This window comes from Triticum dicoccoides, chromosome 3B (genome assembly GCF_002162155.2).
Source record: "Triticum dicoccoides isolate Atlit2015 ecotype Zavitan chromosome 3B, WEW_v2.0, whole genome shotgun sequence".
Taxonomy (NCBI): Eukaryota; Viridiplantae; Streptophyta; class Magnoliopsida; order Poales; family Poaceae; genus Triticum; species Triticum dicoccoides.
The window spans coordinates 440,090,365-440,101,252 of NC_041385.1; the positions used below are offsets into that span (position 1 = coordinate 440,090,365).

The 10,888-nt window shown below is 45.8% G+C and overlaps 1 protein-coding gene across 2 annotated transcripts in view; it reads left to right on the forward strand.

The window, feature by feature from the left end:
• The window catches only part of LOC119276410 (GDSL esterase/lipase At1g28600-like), a 12,965-nt gene extending 2,982 nt beyond the window's left edge, over positions 1–9,983 (forward strand). The window contains exons 2-4 of one of the 2 annotated variants that reach the window (XM_037557463.1): positions 2,213–2,422; positions 2,500–2,933; positions 9,466–9,983. In XM_037557463.1, coding sequence (XP_037413360.1) covers positions 2,213–2,422; positions 2,500–2,933; positions 9,466–9,603 — 782 coding nt within the window. In that variant the 3' untranslated portion in view covers positions 9,604–9,983. The remainder of the gene's footprint in view (positions 1–2,212; positions 2,423–2,499; positions 2,934–9,465) is intronic. The other variant, XM_037557461.1, reaches the window with a different exon arrangement.
• The last annotated feature ends 905 nt before the right edge of the window (positions 9,984–10,888 follow it).

A 10,888-nucleotide genomic window follows, 5' to 3' on the forward strand; every position in this document is an offset into this window, starting at 1 on the left:
CCGACCCACCCACCACCACCACCCCGAAAAAGAATATCAACAACATATGAGCGGGCGAAAACCACACAACAAGAGTGTAATGAAGAGAAAGCCTTTATAGAACCGCATGTAAGAAGGGTTATCACTTGCATCATTGTTATCCAACCAAACAAAGTGAGGTCAAAAGGGTTTTAACTAGAAAACATGTTTCAGTGCTACAAGACAATGCCTTCAAGAATTTAATGTCGCTAGAGTTGACACGATTCCCTGACTAACCAACGAACGCCGGTTCAATGTCTTTAACTCTAAGGATATCACCACAACATAACTCGATAGTTAGGACACAACCATGGATATATCATAGATGAGTCATTGTCGACATCATTATCTTCATCGCAACATGTCTACGTGTACAAATATGCAGAATCTGAATCGATTCTCATAAAGGATTTATATGCCTTATTTATCTAGACTGAGCACCACACATCAAAAGAGGAAGGGTGATGTCCAGTGTCATAGCCCCCCTACTTGTCATGTTCTCCACCACTACAATCCACCATTGACGACTCGCACCCGCCTGGTCGATGGCTTCTACGCTAGCCTAGACTGCCATTAGCTGATCTAGACCAAACTAGGAAGTCACTACTCTATTTAGCCAAGCCACCTCCCTATCTATGTTGGCGTCTACCATTGATACATAAATAGAATGAATCTTATTAGGCCCATTAGAATGCCAAAAAACATTATGCAAGAAAAGGGCTTCCTCAAAATTGTCAATAGGAGACGTGTGGGGAAAAAGGACCCTTGTTGCAATGACCAAAACTTTTGTGGTGAGGAATAGGGGGTATTGATAGCTTGGGTTTCTACCAGTAATGCCCACTATAGGAACACAAGAGCTGCACATAGTTTTCCAACTTCCTTAATTCATCAGGCGAGAACGAAATAACTATCGCTAAATCATCACTAAGAACTATCTGACCTAAACACTATATTCGAGCAAGAACAAAGAAATGAAAGATCTTGATTAGATGGCTACTAATTGTCCATTGAGGGATACCTATACACCCTCATCTTTTTTTGTGTACAGATTATCTTGCTTTATGGTTTTTTGTTCAAAATAGAAAAATGCATCAAAACTGAACGTAACATAGATTAGTCAAGTATCCACTATTTTTTGGCCAAAAAGCACTAGATCATATTACCAGTAAAAATAACCCTTAAAAATAAAGAAATTACATTAAAGTCACGTTTGCCATCCGTCTTCTTCTTGAATGGGCCGATGACATGCAACTGCAACGTAAGAGCCAACCTAATATTGTTGATCATTGACGAAAAATCATCAAGATCAGGTCCTACCAGATCACCTTGCCGAAAGAAGCCAAAGTAACTGAAAGAGTCGTAGGTCCAAGAGGTCAGCGTGAAACACCACAAGCCAACATTGAGATTCAACTTCATCCTTTCTCTCTCTCTTAAAAGCGATCGCCAGTCACAGAACATAATATACTCCATCATTGTGCTGCATACCATGTTAAAAAATGTAAGGGCATCTCTAACGCGGTCGATCAAAACACGCCTAAATGACTGGACCATGTAGTCCAGACACTTTTTGCCCTTCAATATTGTGCACAAAAGGTCTATATGTCTGAATTCCCGTAGACCGAGACCAAACTTGGGGGAGCTTTCAGGTAGTCCGGACAATTTGCCTGGTCCACTGTCAGTTGGACCACATATCCTCACAACCCATATGTTTTTTTTAGGCCCGTCTGATCAACCCTGTTATCCGGATTTAATGCTTTTTTTTTTATGCATATGGTTGGATGATCGGCTTCTCTATTGCTGTCCACGGACAAGTGTGTTCGTTTTAAGGTACCGTGTTAGAGATGCCTTAAGACCCTTGCTCATGCACATGGCTTGTATGTACGTGCTTATACAAGCACAGTTACCCTCTTAATCAGGATATATACAGGACTATGGCCCTCTAAACTGTGCACGGTTGACGGCGACTACTTGCCAATTAAACTGTGCACGATACTGAAAAAAAAGGAACTTGCACGATGCTGCCAGACAGTCATGCATGGACCCGTCGCTTACCTACACGTTCCCGATCGAAAGGGCATTCAACGGTTTACGTACCTGCCTTAACTACCATACGGTTCATGCTGTAGAATCATGCACAATGTAGTGTACCGCTACCACTTACGATCGAGTCTTGCTTGGTGTTCATTCGTTGCAGCGCAGGAGCTTGGGCTGGCCAATGTGACGGCCATCCGGACGAGCACGGCACCGGCGGACTTCGAGCACGGCGCCAACTTCGCCATCATCTCGGCCACCGCCAACAACGGCTCCTTCTTCGCCGGCAAGGGGATGGACATCACCCCCTTCTCGCTCGACACGCAGATGATCTGGTTCAGGGCCCACATGCAGCAGCTCGCGCAGCAGAACAGTAAGTCTGGTACTATAGTGTACTAGCAGCAGCATTTACCACACAGTCAATCTCTGACACCCTGTGGCATTTCCTAGTGGGCACCAACGTGCTAGCCGACGCGCTGGTGGCGCTGGGCGAGATCGGGGGCAACGACTACAACTTCGCCTTCTCGAGCGGCATGCCGCGCGAGAGGGTGCGGGCGTTCGTGCCGGCCGTCGTCGAGAAGCTGGCCGCGGCGGTGGAGGAGCTGATCGGGATGGGCGCGAGGGCGTTCATGGTGCCCGGGAACCTGCCCTTCGGGTGCGCTCCGCTGTACCTGCGGCGGTTCCGGAGCGCCAGGGCCGGGGACTACGACGCGCAGACGGGGTGCCTCGCCTGGTTCAACAGGTTCGCCGAGTACCACAACCGGGTCCTCACGGCGCGGCTCGACGCGCTCCGGCTCCGCCACCCGGACGTCACCATCGTCTACGCCGACTGGTACGGCGCCATGATGAGCATCTTCCAGGCCCCCGAAAGGCTAGGTACGTACGTACGTGTGCGCGCGACCGCCTCTTCTCCTTTTTTTGGCTCTTTTGCGTTGTGATGGCGACATTGCACCAATCTCGTAGCTGTTCCTTGGGTATACCTCCGTTTCTTGGGAAACACTGTGGGGCGAGTACAGAGTAACAGAGGGACGATCACATGTAGTTACGCACTTGTGGCCAGATAAGGCAGCACCAACAGCAACAAGCACGTCGTGTGGTGCCCAGTTTGCTATAGTAGTTGGGCCTCCAGCCTTAGCTTTGCCAAAAGTCCAGATAACATCTCGGCCGGATCCTATTTGGCGCTTTAGGCGCCTGTTCTTATTGTTTTCACAAACCAAAGACCCCCCGGTCATTCGCACCCTGCGCTAACCAACCCACCTGCCTTACCTCATGTGCTTTTATATACTCTTTTCTTCTTATGTCTTTTTCCTTTCCTTTTTCTTTTTTGTTCAGAACGGTTTTGTTCCCTTTTTTTATTTCTTTTTTTCCTTTGCTCATTTGAGTGAACTATTTTTCAAAATCAATGAACTTTTTACAAAATCGTTGAACTTTTTTCTAAATTGATGAGGCTTTTTCAAAAAGATAAAAAAATTCAAAATCGATGACCTTTATTCCAATTCGTTGAATTTTTTTCCTAAGTCGATGAACTTTTTTCAAATGTGTGAACTATTTTTCACATGAATGAAACTTTTTTCAAATTTGAAGACCTTATATTCAAAATCGATGACCTTATTTCAAAATTGGTGAACCTTCTTTAAAAATTGATGAACTTTTTCCGAAATCCATGAACATTTTTGAATTTGTATACTTTTTTTGTTTTTTCATGTACATTTTTGAATTCACAATTTTTTTTCATTATCATTTTTTTCTTAAGTCAACGATTGACCAGTCAACAGCGAAACCAGGCAACACCGAACGCGACTCGACTAACCAGTGAGCGCGCGTTTTGGGCCAGGCCCAGGAGCGTGCCTGCGTGGGCGCGAGAACCCCTAGTTGGCTCTAAAGGCGCTGACTATGAGCTCCCAACATCTCATAGTGCTTTATTCGCTTGCATTGACAACGTGGGCCGCCTTTTCTTGTCTTCATTTATTTGGGAAGACCATATACAAAAATAGGGCTCATAAGTATACTATCTAAAAAAACTAGATCATCGAAAGCGCACCGCGCTCATCCATGTTGATGTATATATTTGAGAAAAAACAGACATACATATATCTAATACACAATAAATAATTTGTATAGTGTATTACGTATGTTGTTGGGCATTGTTCAAACCTGTTGTTATAGGATGAGATATTTAAAGATATTATAGATAGTTTTTTTAGTTGGAGATATTATGGATAGTTTTCTTTTGAGGAATGCTATTAAGGCGGATTATATTGATTTGTGGAAAAAAGATAGTACATCGTTAGTCACCCAGTACATCAACTAAGAAATCAGGTGGGTCTGCGGAGCATCAACCACCATACTAGCATCACATGAGCTGCCATATTTACTTCTCTAGGACAATGAGAAAAAAAAAAGTAAAATTGCAAGATAAAAAAGTGCACTTTTCACATGTCGCCGCCGCAGATCCGATAGAGTTTTCCCCTTGCTGCATAGTCTCTACCACTTCCATGCAATCTGAATCAACAAGCAGTTTAGAGCATCCCATTTGACCAGCAAGAATCAATCCATTTAGGAGAGTCATAAGTCTGGATGGGATGTGCATTACATGATAGACCATAGCAAATAATGCATCATAAATATCGTGGAGTGATCTAAACGCTTTTATATTTCTTTACAGAGGGAGTAGCTCATAATAAGCACTTGGTAGCCGGTGTAATAACTCCACGTTCTAAACTTCTAAAACCTGGGTGGCGTATGAAAACGTGTTCAATGATTTGCATAATCGAGCGACTATGAAAATGTCAACATATAAATCGCTAAAACAAGAATTTGAGTGCGCATAAAGATTTTTGTAGAAAATACAGCAATATAAAGTGAAAGTGCTCTTTTGATCCCGAGCACACATGCCCTCTCGTGAATTCAGAAGAAATAGTAAAAAATTTCAAAAACATCTAGCTTTTTTGTGATAAAAATTGATTACCAATTTAACTTCTTCCAAAATTTCTAATGAAAAGACATTCTTGGAGGCCTTGTTGCCGAGACCTACATGAATGGCATTTCATCACGATTTTTGTACGCTTGTGAAGAATTCATCAATGTTTATCACAAAAAGAAATTCTGTTTTTTAATTGTTTTCCTATTTATTTTTTATTTGACTGTTCATGGGGGTGAGCTCAGGATCAAAAACTCCATGTCGCATTAAGCGCTCCAGTCCTCATAAAGTTTCTATCATCCTTTTCGATGCACTGAAACGGCCATGGCTACATAAACTTTCAGTACCAAAGAAAATGACTCAGATAATGAGAGAAGAATAAATCATGCTACATGATGGTGTACCTTAGTTGTCAACACTTAAACACTTTGTTCCAGTGGCAATCCATGTAAGTTGGCGAAGCTAATTTTCTTATCAATGATAAAAATTAACTAGACACTTGATTTTATGGAGCGAACATATGTATTCCATGAACTAAAATGGGAGAAGGTACACTAAAAGCGAAAGTGTCCTTCTGCTCCCGAGCTCAAATGAGCTCGATGAATAGTAAAATAAAAAAAAATCTTAACTTTTTTATGAGAAACATTGACAAAAGTTCGAAGTGCTTACAAAAATTCGTCATGGATTCACATTACTATAAGGCGTGGCAAAAAAAACCCCAGTGCTCCAAAATACATTCAAAGGTAGCATTTTTAGAGTATCGATTTTGTTCTTTTTGCCACGCCTTCTAGGAATGTGATTCCATGATAAATTTTTGCAAGCACTTCAAACTTTTGTCAATGTTTCTAAAAAAATCAGTTTATTTATTTATTTATTACAGTTTAACTATTCACCCGAGCTCATCTGAGCTAGGGCTTAGAAACTCTGCGTCCCACTAAGAAGTGGTCATATTAGTTTTTGTAACTCACTTTAATAATTCAACCCATGCTTTACGAGATTGGCCCATGCCCCCGTGGAAGAAACCACCCTATCTGAAATGTTTGCATCACCGATTCAGCCGTCGCCGCTTTCCCATCCACTCACCTCTCCTCCACAAAATTAATGGTTGTAGCGTTGGTCGCTTATCTTTTCCCACCATGCTCTCCATCCACTCATGTCCCCTCTCCATGGTCATGGGTCTCGCGGACCTATGAAAATTGTGGCGCACGCACCGTCGTGGGGTCATCCTAATTGGCAAGAGGAGGGGATGTGTCGCGGGGACATTCTAATTGGCAACTCGGTACGTACATTTGTGGAATCAAAAGGCTAGCGAGTTCAAATTGTGCTGGGAGGTCATAGGTTGTTCATTTACTATTTTTTAATACAATAGAAACTTTTCAAGTGAAAATAATGTTAATCATGTTTTCTTATGAGATAGAAATAATAACCATGTTAAATGTTGGTATGTTGTACGTTCAATATGGCAGCCTTCCTTCTCTCCACGCGGGCAGCAGACCCTTTTCCATCCTACGCTCATCCGATCTACTCCTAGCTAAGTCGATGTTGTCGCCATCAATATGGAGCCAGCTAAGGCTGAGCGTTTGTCGCTCACGCTACTATCTTCCTCTGTCTTGGTCCATTTTGCCTCAGGGAACTTCCGTCTTCTCCGCGTATATAGAGATTTTTCATGTAACGACACTTTTGATTCAATTATGAATGCCATCGAATAAAATGTCTTCAAACTTAATGAACGTGACCCACTACTTCAATACGCCAGGATTGTAGTAAAGATAAACAACATTGGGCCTACCCGCTTGTTCAATCGCCTCTCCCCCTTAGCCTCATATTGATGGCGACTCGTCGAACTCGTAGTCTCCGCCATGCCCTCGTGCGTGACGAAGGGCCATAGTTTTCCATGTCATTGCAAAAAACGACGCTGGTGGGTGTAGCCACTGGTTGACACCACCATGCTTGCACGTGCCCTGCTCATCTTGGATGGCAAAGAATCATTGGGTCCCATGTCTGCCTTTGCTGACGTGTGTCGGGCACCAATATGCTAGCGCGTGTCTGCTTTGTCATCTTTGGATAAAGCAAGTTCTCTCGTTTCCTCTAATAGGAATGCTCCTTCTCGCCGACCCATGGTGCTCTTCTGTTGATTGAGAACCCCCTCCAAAGTCAACTTGATTGAAACCCATGCGACGATGATCTAGTAACATGCTCGACTTCCCATTCCACTAGAGCCAATGAAGTGTTGTCCTCGTGCTAGGAACCCCATAGAGATAATGGCTTGATCCTTCTCGAACCCCATGGTCTTGCAGTGCTGGATATTCCCCTTGTCCTACCTTAATCCTGATCCATCTGGTGGGGCTTTATCAGTCCCTTAGTTATTGGTGGCCATTGGCTTGATCTTCCTCGAACCCCATCCCTCCTCCCCTCGATCATAACTTTGATCCTAAGCCATCTGGTGGGGCTCCAATGGTCCATGCGTTATAAGTTGTCAGTGATAAACCACCTACGAGCACTTGGAAGCCAACCTCAGATCCCGTGTCTCTAGAAGCTTCACTGTATCACCTGATGTCGGCCATCTCCATGACTATTTTGCCAGTGTTGCATGCCCCCATGTGGCCGACCGACCCCAACCGCGTCTATTGTGTTACTGCCGCAAGCCCCGTGTATTATGTGGGTCACCCCCAATCCGGTCTAGCTTGCTCCTGCCTAGCGGGTTTTATATACAAACCTTTCTACAGTTTGCTTAGGCGTCGTTCCTTTTGCCTGTCCCCCACTGATGTTGGCAGGGTATCGAGGTTACAAATACGAGGTAGGCCCAAGTATATGAATGGCCCATCAAAGGCCCACGACTCGTATAAAATATGACCCAGAAGGCAATGGGCCAAGGGGCTCTATCGCCGGCCCATCAGATATAAGGAGGGTGGCATATGACCGCACTAAGTCCTAGCAGTCAGATATCAGGCTACCCAACTGTCGATCACCAAGCACTCGGCCGGAGATGAGCGGAGCAGTCGACTAGGCCATCAGTCGGCGGCTACCTAGGATACCTCTCGGGCACGATGTCATAATGGCGGCAGTTACCCAACGGTGGTATAATCTAGTTAAATATGGTAGTTACCAATAGTAAATGCCATGAAACAGTCGGCCACACCTGAGGCCGTGAATAGCATTATACCCGCCCATTATGTACTCCTACCTGGCGCACTCTATATAAGTCAGGAGGGAAGCCTTGGGTTGAAGGTTGAACAGACACCCATTGTACCCTACACCAAGAGCAAAAGAGCACCACATGAGTAGGGTATTACCTCCACCGCAGAGGGTCCGAACATGTATAATTACTTGGGTGTACTCCTAACTACACCGTTCATCAGATACGATTGCCTCTACATCCATACCCCTAGTATTGTCAAGACTATATCCACGACACGGGGACTACTACCATATTCCACCCCTCCCTGGAGTGGTCAGACTGCTAAGGCGTCGACCGAGGGCTCGACTCGAAGACAAAAGCTAAGAGAGTTCTACTCCTTCGCCAAGGACTCATTCAAGACGATTCCATGGTCAGTGAAGAGTTCCTTGCCACTTATGCTCATATTTTCCAATGATTGCTAGCCGGGGACATGATTCTTCCCATCGGCGATTTCTACAGTGTAGGAAGTACATGGGCAGCTAGGTTAATTTCGAGGTGACTCTTATCTAGTCAGGCCCACTTTGTTGAGATATGAATTGCGCACCCCCTCACCTGGATTGAAATCGTTCTATATGGATTGCAACCTTGAGATCATCTTTTGGGACGTGTGAGGCCTCAATTGTGGAGCCAAACGCGCCGATGTTTGGAGTGATATTTCTGTGTATTCTCTTATATTGCTTTTTGCATAAAACTAAGCTGGCTTTTATTCAATTAGCCATTGTTTCCAAAAATCTAGAACCCGCATTCAAGGATTTTTTCTTCCTCTCCGTGGATGCCACCAACAGTGGTATCCTGCTCGTGTGGCACCATTCAGATATTTCTATTAGAAACAACGACACAATCTTGCATTACGCTCGTTTCAAATCTTCCATGAAACAAGCATGACGAGGGAAGCGATCCCTTTTGTCATGCTACCAATGCGATTTTGTTCGTTGATGTTGGTCATTGAGGACCACCAACCCGCGGGGAGAAAGATGTTGTCCCATTCTTTTGCGTGCAGATCCACCATCGCGAGCCAAAGCTTGATTTGCTCCCAAATGCACATGGTGACACAATGTGAAAACATAGTATTTTTGTGTCGAATTACTCGGTACAATATTCTTAGAATAAACCCCTATATACAATTAATTTTTTTTCCTTGAGATATTGTGTGCTAAGTATTCTTTTTCTATCAATGAACTTAACATTTGATTTCGAAGAGATTTTCCATCCTTTTCAAAAAAATTGAATCTGGAGATCCGAGCACAACAGGCACCCTAACTGATGTCTATATCCTCGCAAAAAAAAAAACTAATTCCTATATATGTTGTGACTGCAGGAATCACAAACGCCCTATTGTCGTGTTGCGGCAACCAGACAGTGCCGTGCGGTAAACCTGGATGCACCGTATGCGACGATCCATCCAAGTATGGCTCGTGGGACGGGACACACCCGACAGAGGCAGTGTACAAGGTGATCGCTGACGGTGTGCTGCACGGTCCGCACTCGTCCCCTCTTCCTCTCGCCAAGACTTGCCCTCCCAGCTGAGGAAACCTCCCCATGGTTTGCTGATTAGTAAAAAAATAGTCATTATTTCCGTAATTACGTAAGGATTTGTCATGCATGCGTGGAAGACCGTAACAGAGCGTCGGTTCAGAATGTAGGTGAGCTTAATATCCATACAGGTTTCGTGTACAAATGCAATGTGGTGTCTTAGCTCTTCTCCGCTGGATGTACAAGTTTGCACCATCATCGGTGAATGTGCATGCCTAGCCTAATTTGCTTGGGGTTTTCACCCTCATTTAGGGTGACGTAGCCAGGCTGTAAGACTATAAATAATATTTTTTTGCTGAGTTAGACGAGAGAGAAGAGAAGATAGAAGAGAAGCGGGTTACAAACTTACAAACCGACGCAGCAGGAGGTTCAACACCCTTTGTGAGAGAAACAAGGGGACGTAACAGACTCTCGCGTCGCCCCCGCCCTGGGCGACTCGGGGGTTCTCCAACCCTAGGCGCCGCCCCCGCCCTCTCCTTCTCCCCTCCTCGCGCCGCCGCCGGGTGAAACCCGCGCGGACGGCGGCGGCGGGGGGACTCCCTCTCCCGGCTCCCCTTCCTCTACGGGCTGCGGATCTAGGCGGCAGGCGGCGATGTCCTGCGGCGCTCGCAGTCGGGTGCGAGGTGGCAGGCCTCGGCGAGCGGTGGCGGGGCACACAGCGGCGGGCCTCGGCAGGCGGTGGCGGCCGCTGGGATCGCGGCGGCGCTCCGGCATGTGCAGGCGGCGGTGGCCCCTGTGCACGGTCGGTAGCTCCCTCTCCGACCCGGACGACGCGGGAGGTGGCGGCGGCCCGACGTGGCCGTCGATCTGGACGCGTTGGGGCCAGCGGCTCACTAGTTTGCCGGAGCTCCAGGGGCAATATCGTTTCTGACTCGATCTGCTTCGGTTTGTGCTAGCTCCGGTACATGGAGACTGTTGTCATCTCCCGGTGCTGGCTGCATGGATCTGGCGACTGGATCCTTGGTATAGTCTTCGACAGAGAAGGCGGCGGTCCGTGCACAAGAAGCGGATGGAGTTCTTTAAACATATCTGGGTGAAAACCAGCTCTTGGTTAGATGCCAGAGCCGGCGGTGGCGGCGCTCTATGGTGTCATTCCCTTCTTGAAGGTATCGCCGTGGAGAAGTTCTAGACTACTATCTACTACCTCCGGGGGAAATCCTAGATCGATAGATCAGAAGACGACGGTGCAATTGCGTCGTTTCCCACTT